We start from the raw sequence: 19,847 nt of genomic DNA, 5'->3' as shown, positions 1-19,847 counted from the left end.
GGGTTTTAAGAAATGAAAGCAGAGTGATCGTGGGTATGTACTCAGGCCCCATTGAAGTGTGATTTTGTAACAACAGAACTGAATGCAGTAATTTATGGGATGCAGAAATCTATGGAAATGGGGATATGAAAGCTAATAGTTGAAGGTAACTCCAAAATAGTAATAAATTGGCTAAAACAGAATGAGAAGGCTCCTTGGTTTTTTAGAAACAAAATCAAACAATTCAAGAGGTTCTCAAGGGATATGCAGCTGATAATTCAATGGACTCCTAGGTCGGAAAATGGTCTAACCAACTAGCAAAGCAAGGGGTAAATAGGGCAGTGTGCTCTTTGGTGGTAGCCAAGGCTGCCTTTGTTCTGTACTCTTTTCTTATTCTAAGTAATAAAATTTGATGTTAATTGCTGATAAAAAAACACAAAAGTTAATAAAAATTATTATATTTCACTTTATATCACAAAAATTAAGATGGCTTAGCAGTTTAAAAGCATGTTTAAGATTTGTGGATAAAGGGTGTGTGGGTTCAAAACTTAATTTTAAAATATGATTCACTTAGGCTATGTTTGGTTTTAAGGAAAATGTAGGGAAAAGAAGGGAAAGTTAAGGAAATCTTTACTAATCTTGTATAGGTTTCCTTACCTTTCCCTACCTTTTCCTTCAAACCAAACATAGTCTCAATAAATGAATTTAACTTGCTGAAATTAAGTCATGTCCGTTAATACCCAATTTGATTTGCTAAATGAGGCATCTCTAGTCTTGGCTCCAATTTACTAGTTTATTTTCTTATTTGAGTAAGTTAAATGTTGAAGCATAACTTTGAGACTCGACTGGATTTGACAACATGGTTTCAAAATTGGACTGGATCGGACAATTGGACCAAAAAAACCTGACCGGTTCCTTTTTTACCCCAAAACTGCTTTTTGGCCAAGAACCAATGAATTGGTCAGCAAACTACTGATCCAAGCAGTCAAACTGTGGCCCAAACAATAATTTTTGGCCGTTGTTTTAATTTTTTTATTTTTCTGCCAGAGCAGGCTATTCGTTCGGACTGGACGATCGGACCATTCAATCCAGGAACCAGACCTCAGAACGGTTCCCTATCTAGTCCGGTTTTAAAAACCTTCCTTGACAACTAGACCATCTAAACAGACCAAATGCAAATATTAGCTAAATCAATCTATAATTTCCGATTTGATTTGTTGAATGAGACCTCTATAGCTTCAACACTCATATGGCTCTAATAACTTAAATGTTCAAATATAACTTTCAACTTCATGCCACCCGTTCACAGGCCGGGCTTCAGACCCAACTTTAAACTGTATCGGGCTCGAATTTCAGGCCGGGCCCATTAGAATTTTGACAAAAACCAAGCCCGAGCCCGACCTATAAACAAGTCATAAGGGTGATCACTTGGAATCCCGCTTGACCCAACCCGAAAATTTCAGGCTTGTTAATGCATATGACGTTACCCCAGTCAATTTCTTGCTTTTGACCTAAAGAATATTGGTTGCGAATACTCTTTTACCTCACACCCACGGTAACGTATAATGCCATAAACTCTCAAACAGCCTCCGCTGTGTTTTATTTTCATATGTTTAAAATTACTATGAAATCAATCGTCTGAGAAGATAATTAGCACTTTCAAGAAAAATGAAATCAAAGAAAAAAATCCTAATCATCTTCAATTCATGTAATATTAAAAACAGAGGCTACAATTAAGTAGAGAAAAGTTAGAAAATTATGGCTGCCTCAAGAACTTTCTTATAGCTTCTTGGCATCTTTCTAAATTCGATCAAACTCTCTCTTAAGCATTTTATTCATTTCTCTATTTGTTTCAAGAAATAATAGTATTTTCTCCTTGCTTCAGTTATAAAAAAAAAAAAAAACTACTAAAATTTAGAAGATAATTAAGAGTAAACTCATTAGAAAGAAAGAAGAAAATGAGAAAGAGGAACAATAAATCTCTCTTACATGCTTCCCATTGAAAAGCGGAAAGAAATTGCAACATCTGTCCTTCAAATCCCAAAGTAAAAAACGATGCTTCTTTATATACAAACAGAGAACTCCATTTTTTACTTGGTAAGGTTAAGGAATTAGTCATGCTCAGGTCCCCTACCTTGTTGAACACCTCTTCATCTAAACTCTTCCATGTAATCTTTAGATCTGACAGAATTTTTCAATCTTCCTAATATCCAAAAAAAATTATGTTGATTTCTTGCATCCACAGTTGCAATTTTCAAGATCTTTATTGAGTTTCTGCAAATAAAATAACATCCAACAATTTAGTAGAGGTACAAAAACTTGTGGCCAAATCAATAAAAATCTTCTATAATGAAATGTATCACCTTTCAATTTAACAGCCAACAAACAGAATGATTAAGGTTCCTTTTGGAAAAGGTTTTATTGTTTTACTTGGGGCTGTGGGGCAAAAAAGAACCAAAAAATGTTTTGAGCAGTGGTAATAATTTCTTCCAACGTTAAAACACATCTAAGCCCCAACACCGAGGCACAAAGCTTAAAGTTGGAACTTTGTGCTTTTGTCTCAGTTTGTGAAGAGTAGGAATACAAATATATGTCCAGTGTAAACAAGGTTTAGAAATATAAAGTACAAAGTTTGTACTGTACATATTTGTATTTGTACTCTTACCAACACTGGACATATTTGTATTTGTATTTGTATTCTTCCCAAACTGAGCTTTTGGGATCACAAATCCTGAAACACAACCTAAGAAATAAGACAATATGTGACGAAGTTGCTTTAGAAAGGGACAAGGTTAGAACACTATTTTGGTAATTGACCATGAATCTCATGGCTTATGGATAAATACTGAAGACATGTAAGTAGAACGTACAATTTAATGGCCTATTCCAATAGCAAGGTATGAGATGAAATTTTTTTTTTCAAGTAAAACATTACAATGAAATGCATAAATCTGATTGATAAAAAAAAAAAATGCATAAACCTGGATAGTTTATTTGTTCCTTATTATATATGGTTATACATAGCTGAACTTTCTCCAACATGGATAAAAAAGTTATCACATTATGGATTTTGGATTCATTTTGTGGATTTGTTACCTTCATTATCATGTGTATATGGTTTTAGAATGAAAAAAAAGCCATTACCCAGTGTTGATCCCAACTACGGGGGTCTTGGAAGGGGACCAAGGGGTCCGGTAGACTGGCATTCATGGTTTCATGTCTTTTAAAACCCAAGAAAAGAATTAGCAAGTCTAGGGCTTACATACCTGGAGTTTTCTAATTTCATTTATAGTGCCCTAATTATTATTCTTACAGTAAACAGGGCTTACATACCTGGACTTGATTTTGTAGGCCTTTAATATGTTGCACTGCCAAATCCAACATATCTGCAGTATTTGTTTGCTACAACACAAGAATTTAGGTGGTTAAGAACAAGAGTGATTATTATCAAAATGGTACAAAGTTAAGATACAAAATAAAGTAATTTTACCAATAAGAAGGCCCTAAAGCAATGACAATGAAAAGCCATTGAAACAATGGCAATGGTGATATTACAAGGTATATCACATCTTTATTCATTATTCTGATAATTTCAGTTGAAATTGCATTAGTGTGGCAATTGTATCTCATTATATTATCACATGGTTATGGGATCAATGTCTGCAATGTGAAAGATCAAAACCAATGTTAGTTATCTTGAATTCGGAACACTAACTTTCTTCATTTCCATCCATTCATTTCACTCACATAAGAAAAGAAAATAAAAGCCTACTCTAGAGTTCCATTTTATTACAAAATAGAATTCCTGTCAGAAAGTAAGCCTATAAGGCTATGTTTGGTTTGAAGGAAAAGGGAGGGAAAGGTAGGGAAACCTTTACAAACCTAAAAGTTAGAGAACTTTCCTTCATTTGTATTTTAAGCAAACATTAATAAGAAACCCATTACTTTGTTTCTTAACAATGTAAATTTAGTACATCCTGAAATGCATATATCTCCACTTTGATGTGATGAATAGGGGTGACAATTTCCAGCACAGCCCAGCCCAGCCCAGTCCAGAAATTTCCAGGCTTGGGTCTAGGTTTTGTTTCTAGGTGGGCCCGAGCCCACATCAGGCCTCAAAAGTTCAGGGCAGGCCCTACACCTGATCTAGTCCACAATATATATTATATATTTAATAATATACATAATATGTTTATATTATAAAATATTATATCTATTATATAATATAATAAATTATATTTTAACATAATATGAATATAATATATTTATATTATATATAATATATTTACAAATATGTTTTATTTTATTTTACACTAAATACTTTAATATATATTATACATATTCATGAGTTGATACGTGAGTCAACTGATGTATGAGAAAATAGCTTGTTCGCTAGAGTTAACTATCCTTATATAGATAAAAGGCAAATCCTTCACTATATTAGGCAATGTGGGATAACACTCTATTGAGTGTTGTTGAATGAACAAGCATTATGCCATTATCCCATATTGCCCAATTATTAGAATGAAGGCCTTTCTGTCATCTATTGACAACCATGAGTGTTGAAGCCCATATTTCTTAATGGCATAGACCTAAAGCCAAGCCAAGTTGGGCCCGGGCAGTCCATAATCACCCCTAGTGATGAGATGATCTCAACCAAGCTTCAATACCTTGATGGCTTGATGTGATTTAACAAAATTGAAATTTATCATGAAATACTTATGTCAAATATATGCTATTAAATAAAAATAGTGTAAATTTGAAACAGATTTCAGGTGGATACGCAAAGGGAATCGCATCAAACCAGAGGCATTGGTGGTATGGTCAGGTTTCCCAATTGAGAATGCAACTTGGGAACCTTACTTGGATTTACAGAATAGATTTCCACATCTTGACCTTGAGGTCAAGGTCGCTTTTAAGGGAGGAGGGACTGTTGAGACACAAATAAAGGGAATACAAGTGTACAAGAAAAGGCCACGCCAGCCTTTAAAGAATGTAACTAACAGCCAACCACTAGAACAAACTAACTAACAAACTGGACAAGTGGAGAGGCGGGTATAACAGAGTTGTAACAGCAGTATATAAATAAGGAAAGGAAGCTAGGAGGGGATTATCGATTTGGGAATACAATCTCTCTCTCTCTCTCTCTCTCTCTCTCTCTCTCTCTCTCTCTCTCTCTCATTCAGGAGGCAGGCTCCCTCGAAAGAGTCCCTGAGTTAGGCAGTCCCTAACACCAACCTAGTCAATCTACTTATTGACTAAACCAAAACCGACCGACCCAAACATGAAGGGTCAGTTTGGATCAGTTATCGGTTTAGTCAGTTTATATAACAATTAAAATAGTTACTTTTTTGAAACTAATAAAAATTTATTTAACCTCTTTTTTTCTCTTTTCCAAAACTGAAGAGCACTCTTCTCAGGACCAATGGAGAATGGAGACTCCTTGAAGGCAGAATTGTACGCAGCCCTACAAGGTGTACAGATTGCAAGAGAGTTAGGATTGGAAAATTTGGAGATAGAAGGGGACTCCAAGGTGGTGGTGGGTTGGCTAAAAAACCCAGATTCAGTGATCTGGGTTTACAGAAATGAATTGAAGAAATTCAAATGGTTAACTCAGCAGATGGAGGTAACTATACAGTGGGTGTGGAGGGAGGCAAATGCTTTGCTGATTCTCTAGCTAAACAAGGGGTAACTATGGAACAGTTGTACTACTGGGCCCAATTGTAACTTTATGAGACTTCTGTATCAATGAGTGAGGCTGCACCTTGCGCCGCATATTGGAATGCTTGTAACGAACTATTTATCATTCGCTTCTAATGAAATCAATTGAATTTTATCTATCAAAAAAAAAAAAAAAAAACGTGTATATCCATTCTAATTTCCAAGACTCCTTTACAACAATGCTTGCTAAACCCAAAAAGGTGATCAATAAACTAATAAAGGTAATAAATAACTTTATTTAACCTCTCTTTTTTCTCTTTCCAAAACTGAATAGTGAAGACTCCAACAGTTCAACGTGTATGTCCATTACAATTTACAAGATTCCTTGACAGCAATGCTTGCTAAACTCAAAAAGGTAATAAATAAACTAATAAAGGTAATAAATAACTTTACTTAAATTTAAAGTTAACTATGATAGGGAGTAGGGAAGGACTAAGGAGTACTGAGTAGAGACTAATTAGTAATTACTTAAACATATAGGGTTGTTTCAGTTTCGGTTTTCATGTATAAAAACTGAAAACCGAACCAAGTTGTTAGTTTATTTTCTCACACAAACCAAAACCAACCAGTGGTTTTGAAAAACCGATCAACTCAGTTGGGTCAGGCCGGTTTTGTCGGTTTGACATTTAAAGTGAACACCCCTAATGTTAAGGGATCTCTTGGCTATTCCAAAACTGTCCATCAGATGGAGGACCTACTGGATAGTACATGTTTGATTCCACCATAAAATTCCTACAGCTAACCTTGTATTGGAGGTCCAGGCAATTGATAATAGTTGTCCATATGTTCAACTTTTCAATATAAAAGTCATATAAAGAGAATTTATTTTGAACATGTGTAAGGTCTTGTTTGCTAAATTTTCCACAAAGAAAGGGTGCTAGATGAGCAAGGGAGACTCCTTTTGAGCTTCAAACCAATTTACCACATGGGTGATTTCCATATCTTTTGGGGAAGCTCACCAAATAACCTGACTGGTATACCTATTCACATATATTATAGGATTGCAAAAATACTGCATAACAAATTAATAAAATTCTCCCATATTTAATAAAGTTTATGTGATATAGAAGACCTATAAATGATCATGTCTTTGCATATTTTTTTGAAAGGTTCCATGATGAAAAAAAAAAACAACGATGAAACTAGACTGGCCTAGAAGGTTGAATTCTGCAGACCACCTAGTACTTAAACTGGGTCAGGTCAAATCACCTAACTAAATGACTTCTATGCAAACTGAATTGTCTTAATACAGAATAATGAAGGCATCACAAATGTAGGAAGCATATGAGCCCATTTTGGATAACACCTTATCTTCTACCTGCCAATGAAGACATCACCTAACTAAATGTTCATGGCCTCTCTATTTTTTTTTTTTTTTTGATAAATGTTCATGGCCTCTCTATACAGCTTTATTTCATTACAAAAGTAATTGGTTATTGATCTGTGTATATTTCATGCCTGAAACGCATGGAACTTCAAACTGAATCCATGTTTATCCGCTCATCTTAAATACAACTCCACCGATGACTCTTAACACCCTCAATTAGCTGAACATATGCAAGTGGACCTTATGCACAGATCCATTCTATATTCAACATTTCCTAAAAAATACTCATTAAAGAAAAAAAAAACAGTATGGATACCATACCTTGTCCATGTTAGGAACAAGTTCTTGCAGTTTCTTCAGCTTTTCACTTATCCTAGTCCTCCTCTCCTGTACACATATAAAGGAAAATATAGGTAAGTTATACATGCTTCACGCATGCATTGCACTCTATGTTATTAGTTTACAGGAGCAAGTGAATGACGATGTGAAGTTGAAATGTAATTGATAAGTTCTCTCCCTCTCAACGTTTATGTAATGAAAACTTAAATGGATGTATGAAGAACTATTAATGTCTATGAACACATGCAGTGTTACTGACCCTCTCAGCAATGCTTCTTGGGTGAGTGGCACAACCACGCTTAGCACGGATTTTGCAAGGAACAGAGTCTTGTTGAAGCTGTAACAGTTTCTCTACAGTGGCCATTTCTATATTCCTGGGTAAGCTAAACTGAAAACAAAGAAGCCAAATCATCAAATGTTAAACAGATAAAAATATGGCAACAAAATCCAGTCCTTAATACTACACCATTATGTGGACAAGAACATGAGATGAAATACCTGAGGGTCTATGCCACTGATACTGGTGACAATGTCACCATTGATAGTTTTGGCTCGTTTGCTTGAAGAAGAAAAAACGATCGAATTGGTATCATCCCATGATCCCATTGTGAAGGTACCAGAACCATAAGAGTGTCCAACCTTTCCAGTACCATCATCCGAGCTACAGCCTCCCACAACACTTTCACCAACCTCTGAGATTTGAGAAAGAGAATCTTGTCTTGTAAAGCTCAATTGAGACTTCAGCCTTCCATTTGCCATCCCATGGCTGCTATTAGTGCCTGACTGAGAGCTATAGCTTCCAATTCCTCTTGAAATAGAAAAACCTGCTTTAAATTGTCCAAAATGGGAAGCCATCAGATTATCAGAAATTAATCAAATCAAACTCATTCCTTAAGGCTGTGTTTGGTTGCAATGCAAATAAATTTGAGTATGGCAGTGCAAATAAATTATCAGAAAGAATTAATCAAATCAAAACTATATTAGTGCAAATGATTTGAGTATAAATTCTGATCTATTTTTGTTTCAAATTTTAGCTTATTTTATTTGATTGCAGTACAAATGAAGTAAATTAAGACATGAAGCAGAATAAAGTAAATCCCAAAACGAAATTAAATGAGAATTTGCATTTTTTTTCATTTGCACTTCCATGCATTTGTACTAGTGCAAATAAAATTGCTATCTCAAGCCTCCACCAATGTGCCATGCAGTACTTTAAATTGAAAAATTGACTCAATTAGTGACCCACAAGTCCAGAGAAAAACATAACCAAGTCAACTCAGCTGAGTTTCAACGAGACTAGCAAGGCTTTCAAGCTAAGGAGTCACATATACTCTGAGTTCAAAGCAAAGCACAAAGTAACTACTATGCATATTAAAACAACAGATTAGATTCCTTCCTTTTTTTGATTGGTAACAGTTGAACTTTATTGGCATGTATAAAGAATAGAGCAAGCACAATAAAATGGCAAGCACCCCACATGTTGGCTTAGTCCATACTAGCCAGTAGACACCCCACTCACACTTTAAAGTGGGCGTTCGATGCAACTAATTTCTGTTTACTTGATGTATTGTAGGACAAGGTATGGGTCCTACAAATTTCAGATCTGGTGATGAGCCTTGTGGGGTGAAGGGAGTTTGGATGATTAAGGATGAAGAATAGGGATGGAAAAGCAAGTAGACAGCTTGCTGTATACCAAAGAATGATCAATAAATTAGAAAGAGAGAAGACTCTTGCTGTTAGGGTAAACTGCAAAGAGATATATCAATTAGAAGAAAAGGTGAGAGAGGGTGGAAAGAGAAAATTTCTTCGCAACAACCAGACTTCACTAAACTAAACTTCATGTCATCATATCAACTCTTCTTAAATTGCAATTACAATGACTCCATACACACTCAACATATCGACTTAGATGCTCCTTTACAGACTCCATAGGGACCCTTAGAAAAGGATTTTTACTCCCAAAGAACTACTAAAACCAAGTTAATGTAAAATCATTACTATTAATAGTATGTAATTATAGAAATTACCATAAAAATGAGTTCAATGGATGATTGTAATCGTGAATTGAAAAGGTTAACATAAGTAGTAATTACCAAAAAATAGTAAATTTCTAGAAAAATTTAAAACACTATTCTTAGAAAAACTAGAACTAGAAAATAAAAACTTGAAATTTAAAACACAATTTCAAAGAATACTATCACCTAAAAATTCTAAAATTGGCATAGGCGATAGGAATTGGATAACTGATAGGCTGGCTGCTAAAGGAAGAGGAGAATGAGATATGAAAATATGCTAATAAAAAAAGAAGTATAGATGGTTGACCAGGGACATGGAGATAAATCTACTGTGGGTAAAAAGGACTGCTAATTCCTTTGCAGATACACTTGCAAAACAAGGGCTGGAAGAGAAGGCCTATTTGGGCTTTGTTGCAAATAGTTGTCAAGGCGATGCCTAGGTGTCCGCCTAGGCGACTGGGTGATTTTTTAGAAGTCGCCTTGCCCAACGCTTAGGTGTTTTTGTATTAGGCGCTCACACACATATATGCTATACTATTTTTTTGGATGTGCATATGTAATATATCATTTTTATTGGTTTGTTTTATCTTTTTTATTGAAGTAATTCTCTTGGTACATTCTTCTTCTTCTTCTTTTGGGATGAAACAGGGGCTCCTCCACCTCCTCCTCCTCCTCCTCCTTCTTCTTCTTCTTCTTCTTCTGGGATGAAACAGGGACTCCACCCCCTGCTCCTTCTTCTTCTTCTTTTGGGATGAAACAGGGGCTCCGCCGCCTCCTCCTTCTTCTTCTTCTTCTTAACAATCCTCCTCCATTTTTTTAGCCTGAAACAAGGTCTCCACCCCCTTAAACACAGTCCACATCATCCTCTTGGACAACTTATGTTGTGAACGAAACAGGGGCTCCGCCCCCTTATTTTTCACTCTTTTTTTTTATCTGCAATCCCCCATTTTTTTGGCCTGGATGCTAGCTATGGCATTTTATGTTTTCTTCGAATGATTTTATTGCTAATAGCTAGCATACAGGTATGTTTGTTAGAAGAAAAAACCAATAGCGTAGCTTAAGAGGAGTAGGGATATATATTTTATACTTTAAAATTCGATCGCTTAGGCACCCGCCTAGTCGCCTAAGCGACTGAGAGCCCTGTGGTCGCCTAGGCTCGCCTAGGTGCCTTGACAACTGATCCTTATCTTGGGGAGAGTTAAGAGTGTTTACCTCTCCCCATGTACTTTATTATATCTGTTTTTCTCATTAACATAGTTTCAGTTACTGATTAAAAAAAAAAAAAAAACTCTGATGTATTTCCCCATGGATTCTTTCCTTGCTTCTGTATCTGCATCTTTACTCCTTGTCTTGCTAACCCATCTACCAGCCCATTAGCAGATCTTGGATCCACTTATAACTTGTCCTCACTCCTCACCTCTGTAGACAGCTTATCAATAGATGAGACTCATTTTCTTCAAAAATATGAGAAAAATCAGGAAAAAAAAAGATGATATTCCTTTTTCACCAGTTTTTCTCATATGTCAATATCCCTCTAATTTTTACACCTACAAGCATATAGGTACCATCAGCCCCCTCCCCTCTCTCTCCTACCAAGGTATGTACTATTGTACCCTCCAAAAATGCATATTATACTTCACATCTAGAATATTGTGAACTTGAAAATTGGATTGGCAGATATTGGACCCATCTAAAATGTCACTATATACCACATCTATGTGTATGATGTATCATAAGGGCAATGATGCATTTCATTGTAATTTTCTAATTACCTTACCAAAAAATAATGTAATCAACTTTTTCAAAGCATGGATTAGTCAAATGACTAGTTGGAGAGCTAGACAATTGCATTACCAACTAATTGATTAATATTCATGATGCAGTTCACTTAGGATTAGACCTGTTCATGGGTCGGGCCGGGCCGGGCTCGGGTTGGGCTTTTACTCTTCATGAATAGAAATTTGTTAGGCCTGAGCCCGAGCCCGGCCCGACCAACGGGCCTACAACTTGGGCCCGAGCCTGGCTCTGATAAAAAGCCCGAAGCCCGACCCAATAAAAAAATTGGAATTTTTCCCTACTCACCGCCAGTGACTGTGTTCGCCGGATCTGAGTTCGCGGTGTCTGTGAGCTGCGATTTTAACAGTGACCAGTTCGCGTCTGAGAGAGAGAGAGAGAGAGAGAGAGAGAGAGAGAGAGAACTCATCGCCGTTGGTGCCTATATTCGCTGCCTCGCCGTCGCCGGTGTCTGAGATTTGAAAGAGAAGTGAGAAGAGGAACGAGAGAGAGAGAAGGAGAGAGAGAGAGAGAGAGAGAGAGAGAGAGAGAGAGAGAGAGAGAGGACTCACTGCCGGAGTTGTTGCGCCGGTGAATGTTCGCCGCCTCGCCAATTGTGTGGCTGCTTGAGAGTGTGAGGATTGAGGATTGAGGACTGAGGACTGAGGAGGATGTGAAGACTGAAGAGAAGAGAGGTTCGACTGGAAAGAGGTGAAAGAAAGAGGGGTTCGACTAGGGGTTTTTAACTTTAATCTATAGCTCGGGCTAGGCTATTTTGGCAAATCCCGAGCCCGGCTCGAATTTATTACAGGCCGGGCTTTTTGGCCCGGGGTTAAGCCCGCGGGCTCATTTGCATGTTCAAGCCCGTTCGGGGGCCGGGCCGGCCCATGAACAGGTCTAGTTAGGATGACCAAGCGTCAACTAATGTTATGCATCTTTGTTCTTCTTAATATAAAATATTTTTATTAAAATTAAAGAAAAAATGAGATCCCCCCTCCTCTTAAGGAGGCGTAAGCCTCCTAGTGTTTTGGAGGCTTATGCCTCTTGCGTTCTGAACTACGCTTCACGCCTCCTCATTTTAAAACATTGGATTGTACTGATATCTTAAATTTAGAACAAGTCTTTTTATCAACCAGTCATTTGCCTTCCACATCAATAACATCGGATGTGATTCACTGGGGATAGTGAACAGTATTTCAATTTTATCCTTTTTCTGTTTTTCTCCTACTATTGTGATTTACATCTCAATTCTCATCTAATTACATACAATGTTTTAAAATGCAAAGGCGTGACACGAGGTGTTCCACTACCTAGAGGTGTGAGGCGTAGTTCAGAACACAAGAGGCATTGTCATATTAAGAAAGGGGATCTCATTAAGAGGAGGGGGGTAAGCCTCCTTAAGAGGAGGGGGGTTAGGAGGAGGATGAAGAGGAAGGGGGATCTCATTTTTTCTTTATTTTTAATAAAAATCTTTTATATTAAAAAGAATAAAGATGCATAACATTAGTTGAAAGGGGGGGTCTTGTCAAACCACCTTCTTTCCCCTTATCTTTTCTTCCCTTCCCTTTTCTTTCCTTTTCTCTTTTTTTCTTCTCTTCTTTTTCTTTCCCTTCTCTTTCTTTTCCTTTCCTTTTTTTTTCTTTTTTCTTTTTTTTCTGTTTTTTTATATCAGATGTGCACGAGGTGTACGCCTCAGAGGTGTCAACGCCTCTAGCATATGCCTCAGGGCGTTTTGGGCGTGCCTCCAGGCGTACGCCTCCCACGCCTTTTAAAACACTAGTTACATATAATATGTCATCCAGGTTAAACTTAAAGTTTCTCATGTTGAAAAAAAAAAGGATGGTTATAATGAATGTTTAAACTCAATAATTGCATTGACAAAGAACCTTTTCAGCTTGAGTAGACTCAGTTTAGTCAGCTGGGGTTAGACCTGTTCACGGGTTGGGCTTTGGACCCAAGTTTACACTATCAGGCTCGGGCTTTGAGCCAGGCCCATGAACAGGTCTAGCTGGGGTTTCCCAATTTGACTCATATGACTCAATGAGTTGGGTTGTTCCAAACCAGGCTCAGGTTCTTAAACAAGTTTCAACACTTGACTCATCTAGCTCTAAAACTACACAACCGTATCCTGAGGAAAATTTAAATCTTGCAGCTTTATTCCATGCATCTCCTCAAAGCCTTTAATACTGGAAAGGACCAAACATCACTCCTTAAGCAAGTTGCTTGGGAATCCATGAGAAGATTGATCTTTTACGCCCCCCCCCCCCAAAAAAAAAAAAAAAGTCCATGAAAAGATATGTCCATACTTTGTCATGTAGTGTTTTAGGTCATATTTGTCACAATATATAGAGAGAAGAATTGTTTACTAGTAGCAATTGTTCGGAGTGATGGTTGAGCTGGCCAAGGATGCCATGTATCTATCTCCGTGGCCGCTCCCCTCTCAGGCCACGTTGACACCACGCATAACAAAAGAGCACGACTAAGAAAGAGTGTCCCACACGGACAAGGAAGCGAACTCCACTGGGGAAAGGAAACCTCCCGAAGACCTTGACGGATGCCCTCATCTGGACAACCCCAGGAGCCCTATCCATTTGGGACACGGGCACCTAACTGTAAATAGGTATTCCCTGCTCGAGGTAAGGGACTTTTGGAATTGCGCTCTTTGAATACCTCTTTGCACTATCTCTTCAGCCCATACCAGCTCTATTTCAACCTACTTAGCCCGACCACGTCCTTCTCGATCCTACTGACTTGAACGCCGAAGTACTACTCGGGGAGCAACTCCTCGGGCCTCTGACCTTTCTCCTGGTTGCAGATTTCGATGCATGGCTTCACCCTTCCACCTCGGATCAGACAGCATCAGCATTCTTCTTCTTGTTGCTCCTTTTACAATTAAAACTTTGTTTTCTATCTCTTTTCCATCTAAACAAGCGCATCCCAAGAGGCTTAAAAAAGGTTCTATGAAGGGTATGAAGTCTCATAGGCCTTGGGCTTAATCAAATCAGACCTTCACCCTCCTCTTATTACTAACTTATTTACCCAATAAAAAATAAGCAAATATTAATAGAACAGCTGCAAAACTCCTAGTCCTAGTAGATTTCACACCAAGCACATCCCCTTGGGTTCTACATCCACCACCTAAATTAGGTTTGCCACCTCGGCATATAAAAATTGGGTTTTGTCACTTCTGGCACCCATTCACTGAACTATTTTCTCCTGAAACAGTGATTGAAATCTCTATTCAAAGATGATTTAAAACAGTCTTTTTCATAAAATAAATAAATAAATACAAGTAACTTATAAAAAAGTAAAAGGAAAAAAATAGTATTAATGTTAGATACCACATCACCATCAATACCTCACTGACCAAACCCAAAAATAAAATATAATAAGATGTCGACCCATACATTGAATCGGCACTCCTAAGTTTGTTTTCCATCAATTATTTTTACTAAAACACAAATTATAACAAAAGACCTCATACAAAATATGTAATAATTATAAAAAAGTATTGGACTAATCATTTAACTATGTGGGACAGTGGGAATTTTGATATGGTGGTGGACCAAACTCTAGAGATACATCTCCCCAGGAGCCAGGGGCATACTGTGGAAATCAAATCCACAACCATCTCAAGCAAGGAATTTATCCTTGGACAAAAAAAAAGGAATTTTCCCATTTATCTCAATCTCAAATCCTCAAATTTTCCACATTCTTGAGACCTCCAAAATGTGGGTCCAGATCCTCCATGAGCCCTTATCTACCCACTATACACGTGGCCACTCACTCGAAGCCATGTTCAGCGTATCAATGTGGGGCCCATAAAAGATGACGAATAAGGGGAGGGGAGAGAGTGGGACCCGTAATGGAACGATAAACATCCAACCATCCAAGCCTAAAAATAGTAATAAAATATACAATTGAAGAAGACGTTTTTAGTCAATTCATTTGTTCATACATGTCTAATATCTTTTGTGGAGGCCAGGCTCAAACCCAGTTTCAACCATTCTTAGAGGTTTCGTCAAACCACTAAACCAGGGTCGGTCTGCGACAAGTATCGTTTCGTTTCGGATACGATACTCATCAAAGCCAAGAGCGGAATAGTTGAGCAAAAGGCAAGACTTTTGCAGGCAGAAGAGGCCAATCGAAACAGAAAGAAAAATTGCGAAAACCAACCATATCGAGAAGATTGATTAGTTTAAGAGAAATGAAAATTGAAAAGAAGAGAAGAAAAAAGAAAAGAGAAGAACTAACCATTGTCCACCATCAGATGATTGAGGAACCCGGCGGGAGAGCTGCTATGGCGAATCAACGGCGAAGATCCACTGGCTCTCAAATTACTAACGGCTGCCAAGTCCCCGACGGCAATCTCGTTCAAACCGTAAGATCTCTCAAGACCGGAGCTGGTGGCAGCACGTTCACTCCGATAGGCAGCATCCTTGGTCTCAGAGGCGACGTTGTTGGCTTTGCAGCTGGACTCGGTTGTAAGAGAGGAAGAATCGCCGGAGAAGTAACGACCCATGAGAGTCTCGGATCCGACTGCAGCGGAGAATTCTTGCTCGGACCCGCCGACGACAGAATTGACGACGCTGGTGATGAGGGAGCCGGGAGCTGAGCCGTAGCGGGTCAGATTGCTAGGGGGACCTAGAGGCCTATTCGGAGAGGGGAACATGGGTGGAGGAGGGAGAGAGATAAGCAGAGGAGATGGAACAGATGAATGAAGCAACAGCAGCAGCAGCAGAGGAATAGGAGGAGTCAGGAGAAAGGCTGGGAGGTGGAAGAACTGGAGGAGAGATGTGGAAAATGGAAAGGGAAGTGCATTTTAGGGGGTTATGGTGGGTGTGAAGTTATGATGCGTTGTTGAGTAAAAAAGTCGAGGATTCATCCCGGCTGTCCCACAAATCTATAGAGACTCGTGGAATCTTTTTCTTTTTGGGTTACTTTCGAGACCAAAATGCCCTTGATGATGGTAACAATTTACAAATAGATGTAAACAATGTGTCAGATGACTACTGACATGTGAATGTAGATAGCAGCTGGCATTAAGAGTATGAAATGACCATAGCATCCTCACCCTCCTTTCTCAGAGCTGTCAATCGATCTACTCCATGGACCCTTGTGTCAGCTCCACTGACGTGGTTTTGTCCCGATGAATAATTGGGTCGGACCGGTTACTGCTTTTCTAAACCAATTAAAGTTAAAAGGCCTATTTAATAATTTGATAAACAGTATATAAAATAATTCTGGTCAATAATACTTGTTTTATCAATATATATAAATAATTTAATGATTTATTAACGTTTTTATTAAAATTAATTATATTATCAAACTTGGTAATTTCAAGCAGAGAAGTACAGACTTATCAAACTAATGCCCGCCTTGAATTAGCATCAATTCCGACCTAATACCTATCCTGACAATATTTTAAACCTACAAATTTTGACCCTGGGTTGATCGGTCATTCTCCCTAATTTCAAGTTATTATTATCTAAGTATAATTGGGTCAGACCCAATTATTCCTGTTAATAATTGGTTGGTTCCTTTCTAAGCCTATCTTATAGAACCCATTAATGGATTCAGGACTGACTGATGCATCTCCTATTCCGAACAAAGCATCACTCGTTGACAGGTCTAACACATATGAGTTAATGTCGTGGGGGAATAATAAATGTGAAACAAGTAGTGCTAATGTGCTTTATGTATTGTTATTTTAAGACATGCTAAGTGGGTCACATGAATTGGTCTGAAATAATATTCTTGTTAACAGCCAAACATGATTTAGGATAAAATATAAAAACTTTTTCTGAGGTTTCTAACAATTATAAAAACCTCCTTTGAGGTTTCATTTTCACAATACCCTTCCCTACAGTACTGAAAAAAACATGCAATTACATCTCTTTTGCTATTGTCTTGGACGGAAAATGTTGGTTAAATGCATTAATTTTTCAATGTCTTCATTTTACTATTATATTTATCAATTCAAATAGAAATTTATTAAAATACCCCCAAAACAGTTTTTCACATTTAATTAAAAAAAATCCTTAAATTAGATTGAAAAGGATAAAATAGTTTTACTTTATAATACCCCCAAAACAGTTTTTCACATTTAATTAAAAAAAATCCTTAAATTAGATTGAAAAGGATAAAATAGTTTTACTTTATAAAAAGTTTAGGTTTAGTGAAGTCTAGAAAACAAATCTGGCATTTTGAATTATATTGAAAGATGTCCTAATAAGCTGCAAGGGTAGTTTTGTAACTTTGAGGTTCCATTATTGGGACAAAGATGGAGGGGGTAACTACAGGCTTTTGTGAAACTGTAGGGGAGATTTTTGTTAAGTGAAACCTCAGGGGAGGTTATTAACTATTATGATTGTCAAAAACTTTTAAGGGAGGCTTTTATATTGCGTACTATGATTTAATTACTTTTTTATTGGTGTAAGTAATAGAATCTTGATGAGATTCCTGTAAGCTTTCTAATTTTAGAAGTGCCTAGTTTGATGGTTTATTCCAAACTCTCAAGAAATGGACTAAATTAGATTCTCATTGGGTTAGATTGAGTGGAATTAGAAATTATTAAAAAAAAAAAAGAAAAAATTAGCTTAACAAAAAAAAAAAGAATGTAAGGAGAAAATAGGATTCAACTGCCACATACAACTTCTAGTAGACACAAGGGAAAAAATGGTATCATTTAATATAAATATTTTTACATAGAAGTAAGAGATTTAGTAATTTGTTTTATTTGACAAAACTCATCAACTCATTCAGGTCTAAATTTTGGGATCCAATTTGAGCAATTAGATCGACTAGGCTAGTCTATAATATTTTGGGTTTTGCAAAAAAAGAAAAAGTAAAAGATTTAACCCAAGTTTTGATGCTAAGAATTGTTCATGTATTTTACGGTTTTATTTAAAATTTTGAAAAATGAATTTTAAATATTAAAAATATAGGGAACATTTCTGATGGTCCAGCTTTGGCAAAGCCCTAGATGAATTAGGGCTCATTTGGGGGTTTTGATGGTAAGAATTGTTCATGTATTTCACAATTCCATTTCAAAAAGATGAAAATGATGGGGAACAGTTTCTTGCCAATCCAACTTTGGCGAAGCCCTAAGGCCTTGTTCATTTAGAAAGAGGCCATTTACCCGTGCAAGTGTTTCCCAGTAAACATTTATCTGGGGTAAGTGTATTTATTCATATTATTTTTTGTTAAATTTATCTGAGTAAATGAGACTTTTCAACTTCCTCATGTTTTTTTGTCTCACCCACTTTTCCAAGTAAGTGGTTAATTTTTTTTATGTTTTTTCATTTTTACCCTTGGGTTCAGGTCCATGCTTTTTGAATTATATTTTTTTAATAGGCATTTTTGACATATTATATTTTGAGCATTTACTCTCCACTTGAGAAACACTTTCCCGGATAAGTGATACCCAAGGGAAAGTATTTACTGTAAGTCCCACCTAAATCTTAAAAAAAAAACATGGGAGAATTGGTCAATAGGAATCAAAATCCCATTGATCAACTTTTCCCCCTTTCAAAATCCGTAAAATGAACAAGGCCTAAATGAGTAGGGGCACAAACCCTTGTGAACTAAGTAAGCATTCAATAAATATTCTAATTGTTGTCTTAGAAATTTGCTTTTAATCATTTTAAGGGTAAACTAGAGGTATTTATAGGATAAGTGTCAAAAAATCTAACGAGCATATAGTGAATTCACCCAATACTTGTTCCTACCATATCCAGACTTAGGTTATATTTGATGAATAAGTGGTTTGAGAAATAAATACTTTTATTGCATAAGTATTTATAAAAAGGCCTTTTTCCATTAATCAGATGGGGCCCACTATACAAAGCCAATCCACCATGTGAAAGCAAATGGGCACTTGAGAATATTCCACCAATAAGCTAGTTTAGAGTCCAAAAAGGCTGCTACTGTTGTTGCTCCCCAAGCCCTGTATTTATTCTTTCTCCAATTCAACTCTACTACTACATTCATCGAACAAGCCCCAACATACCTTGCCATGTCAGCAAAATAAAACTTTTATAATAAAAATAAAATAAAAATCTTGTATTGTTGATAGTTGGAATTTGGAAATACCATTGATATCGTGTGCGGTATACAGCTGATATAAAGGTAGGATATAAACATAGGACCAACCTAATGGGTCCCCTATTTGTTGGACGGTTTGGATTGACCACCTAATTCACGAGACAAATAAACAAAGTTGCCAAATTCAATGAATCTCTCCATTTGAATAGGATCTGGTTAGAGATTATTATTTTCTTAAATTGTTATTCATTATAACAATTAATAACGAATAGCTCCCCGAAAATTCTGGAATTCAGCATTTTATCCCCCATCAAAGTAAAACTGCCAAATTGTATCATTGAAGATTTAGTGGGTTGAGAGATAAAAGTTATCAAAATGACGAAAACGAGATTTGCTTGGAAGCATATCACTGTTTTCAAAATCGGACTGGACCGGATGGTCAGACCGGAAATCATTTTTTCTCTCAAAACCGTTGATTTTGGTCAGCAAACCGTTAAATCGGCCAGTTAACTGTTCAAATGGTTTTGACCATTTTCCAATTTTTTAAGTTTTTAATTTTTTTGTTAGAACGGGCCACCTATTCAAACTAGTAACCGGACCCCTGACCAGTTCGATCACTAGTTCGTTTTTAAAAACCATGAAGCATA

The 19,847-nt window shown here is 36.9% G+C and overlaps 1 protein-coding gene across 2 annotated transcripts; it reads right to left on the bottom strand.

The window, feature by feature from the left end:
* Positions 1-1,892: 1,892 nt before the first annotated feature.
* LOC148862204 (basic helix-loop-helix (bHLH) DNA-binding superfamily protein) lies at positions 1,893-16,032 on the bottom strand. 2 transcript variants are annotated; one of them, XM_088983684.1, is made up of 6 exons: positions 15,409-16,032; positions 7,865-8,190; positions 7,626-7,754; positions 7,349-7,414; positions 3,313-3,381; positions 1,893-2,253 (listed from the first exon to the last, which is right to left on the bottom strand). In XM_088983684.1, exons 1-6 carry the CDS (start codon positions 15,824-15,826, stop codon positions 2,200-2,202), a joined length of 1,062 nt encoding a protein of 353 aa, XP_088839810.1. In that variant the 5' UTR covers positions 15,827-16,032; the 3' UTR covers positions 1,893-2,199. The 2 variants fall into 2 exon arrangements, with proteins under 2 accessions (XP_088839810.1, XP_088839811.1); XM_088983685.1 differs by having other exon boundaries at positions 7,865-8,193; positions 15,409-16,029.
* Positions 16,033-19,847: the final 3,815 nt, after the last annotated feature.

The sequence above is a fragment of the Nelumbo lutea genome, chromosome 4 (genome assembly GCF_056320005.1).
Source record: "Nelumbo lutea isolate HS-2025 chromosome 4, American lotus-T2T, whole genome shotgun sequence".
NCBI lineage: Eukaryota > Viridiplantae > Streptophyta > Magnoliopsida > Proteales > Nelumbonaceae > Nelumbo > Nelumbo lutea.
Note: the sequence above shows the minus strand (reverse complement) of the source record. Positions and strands in the feature narration are given on the sequence as shown.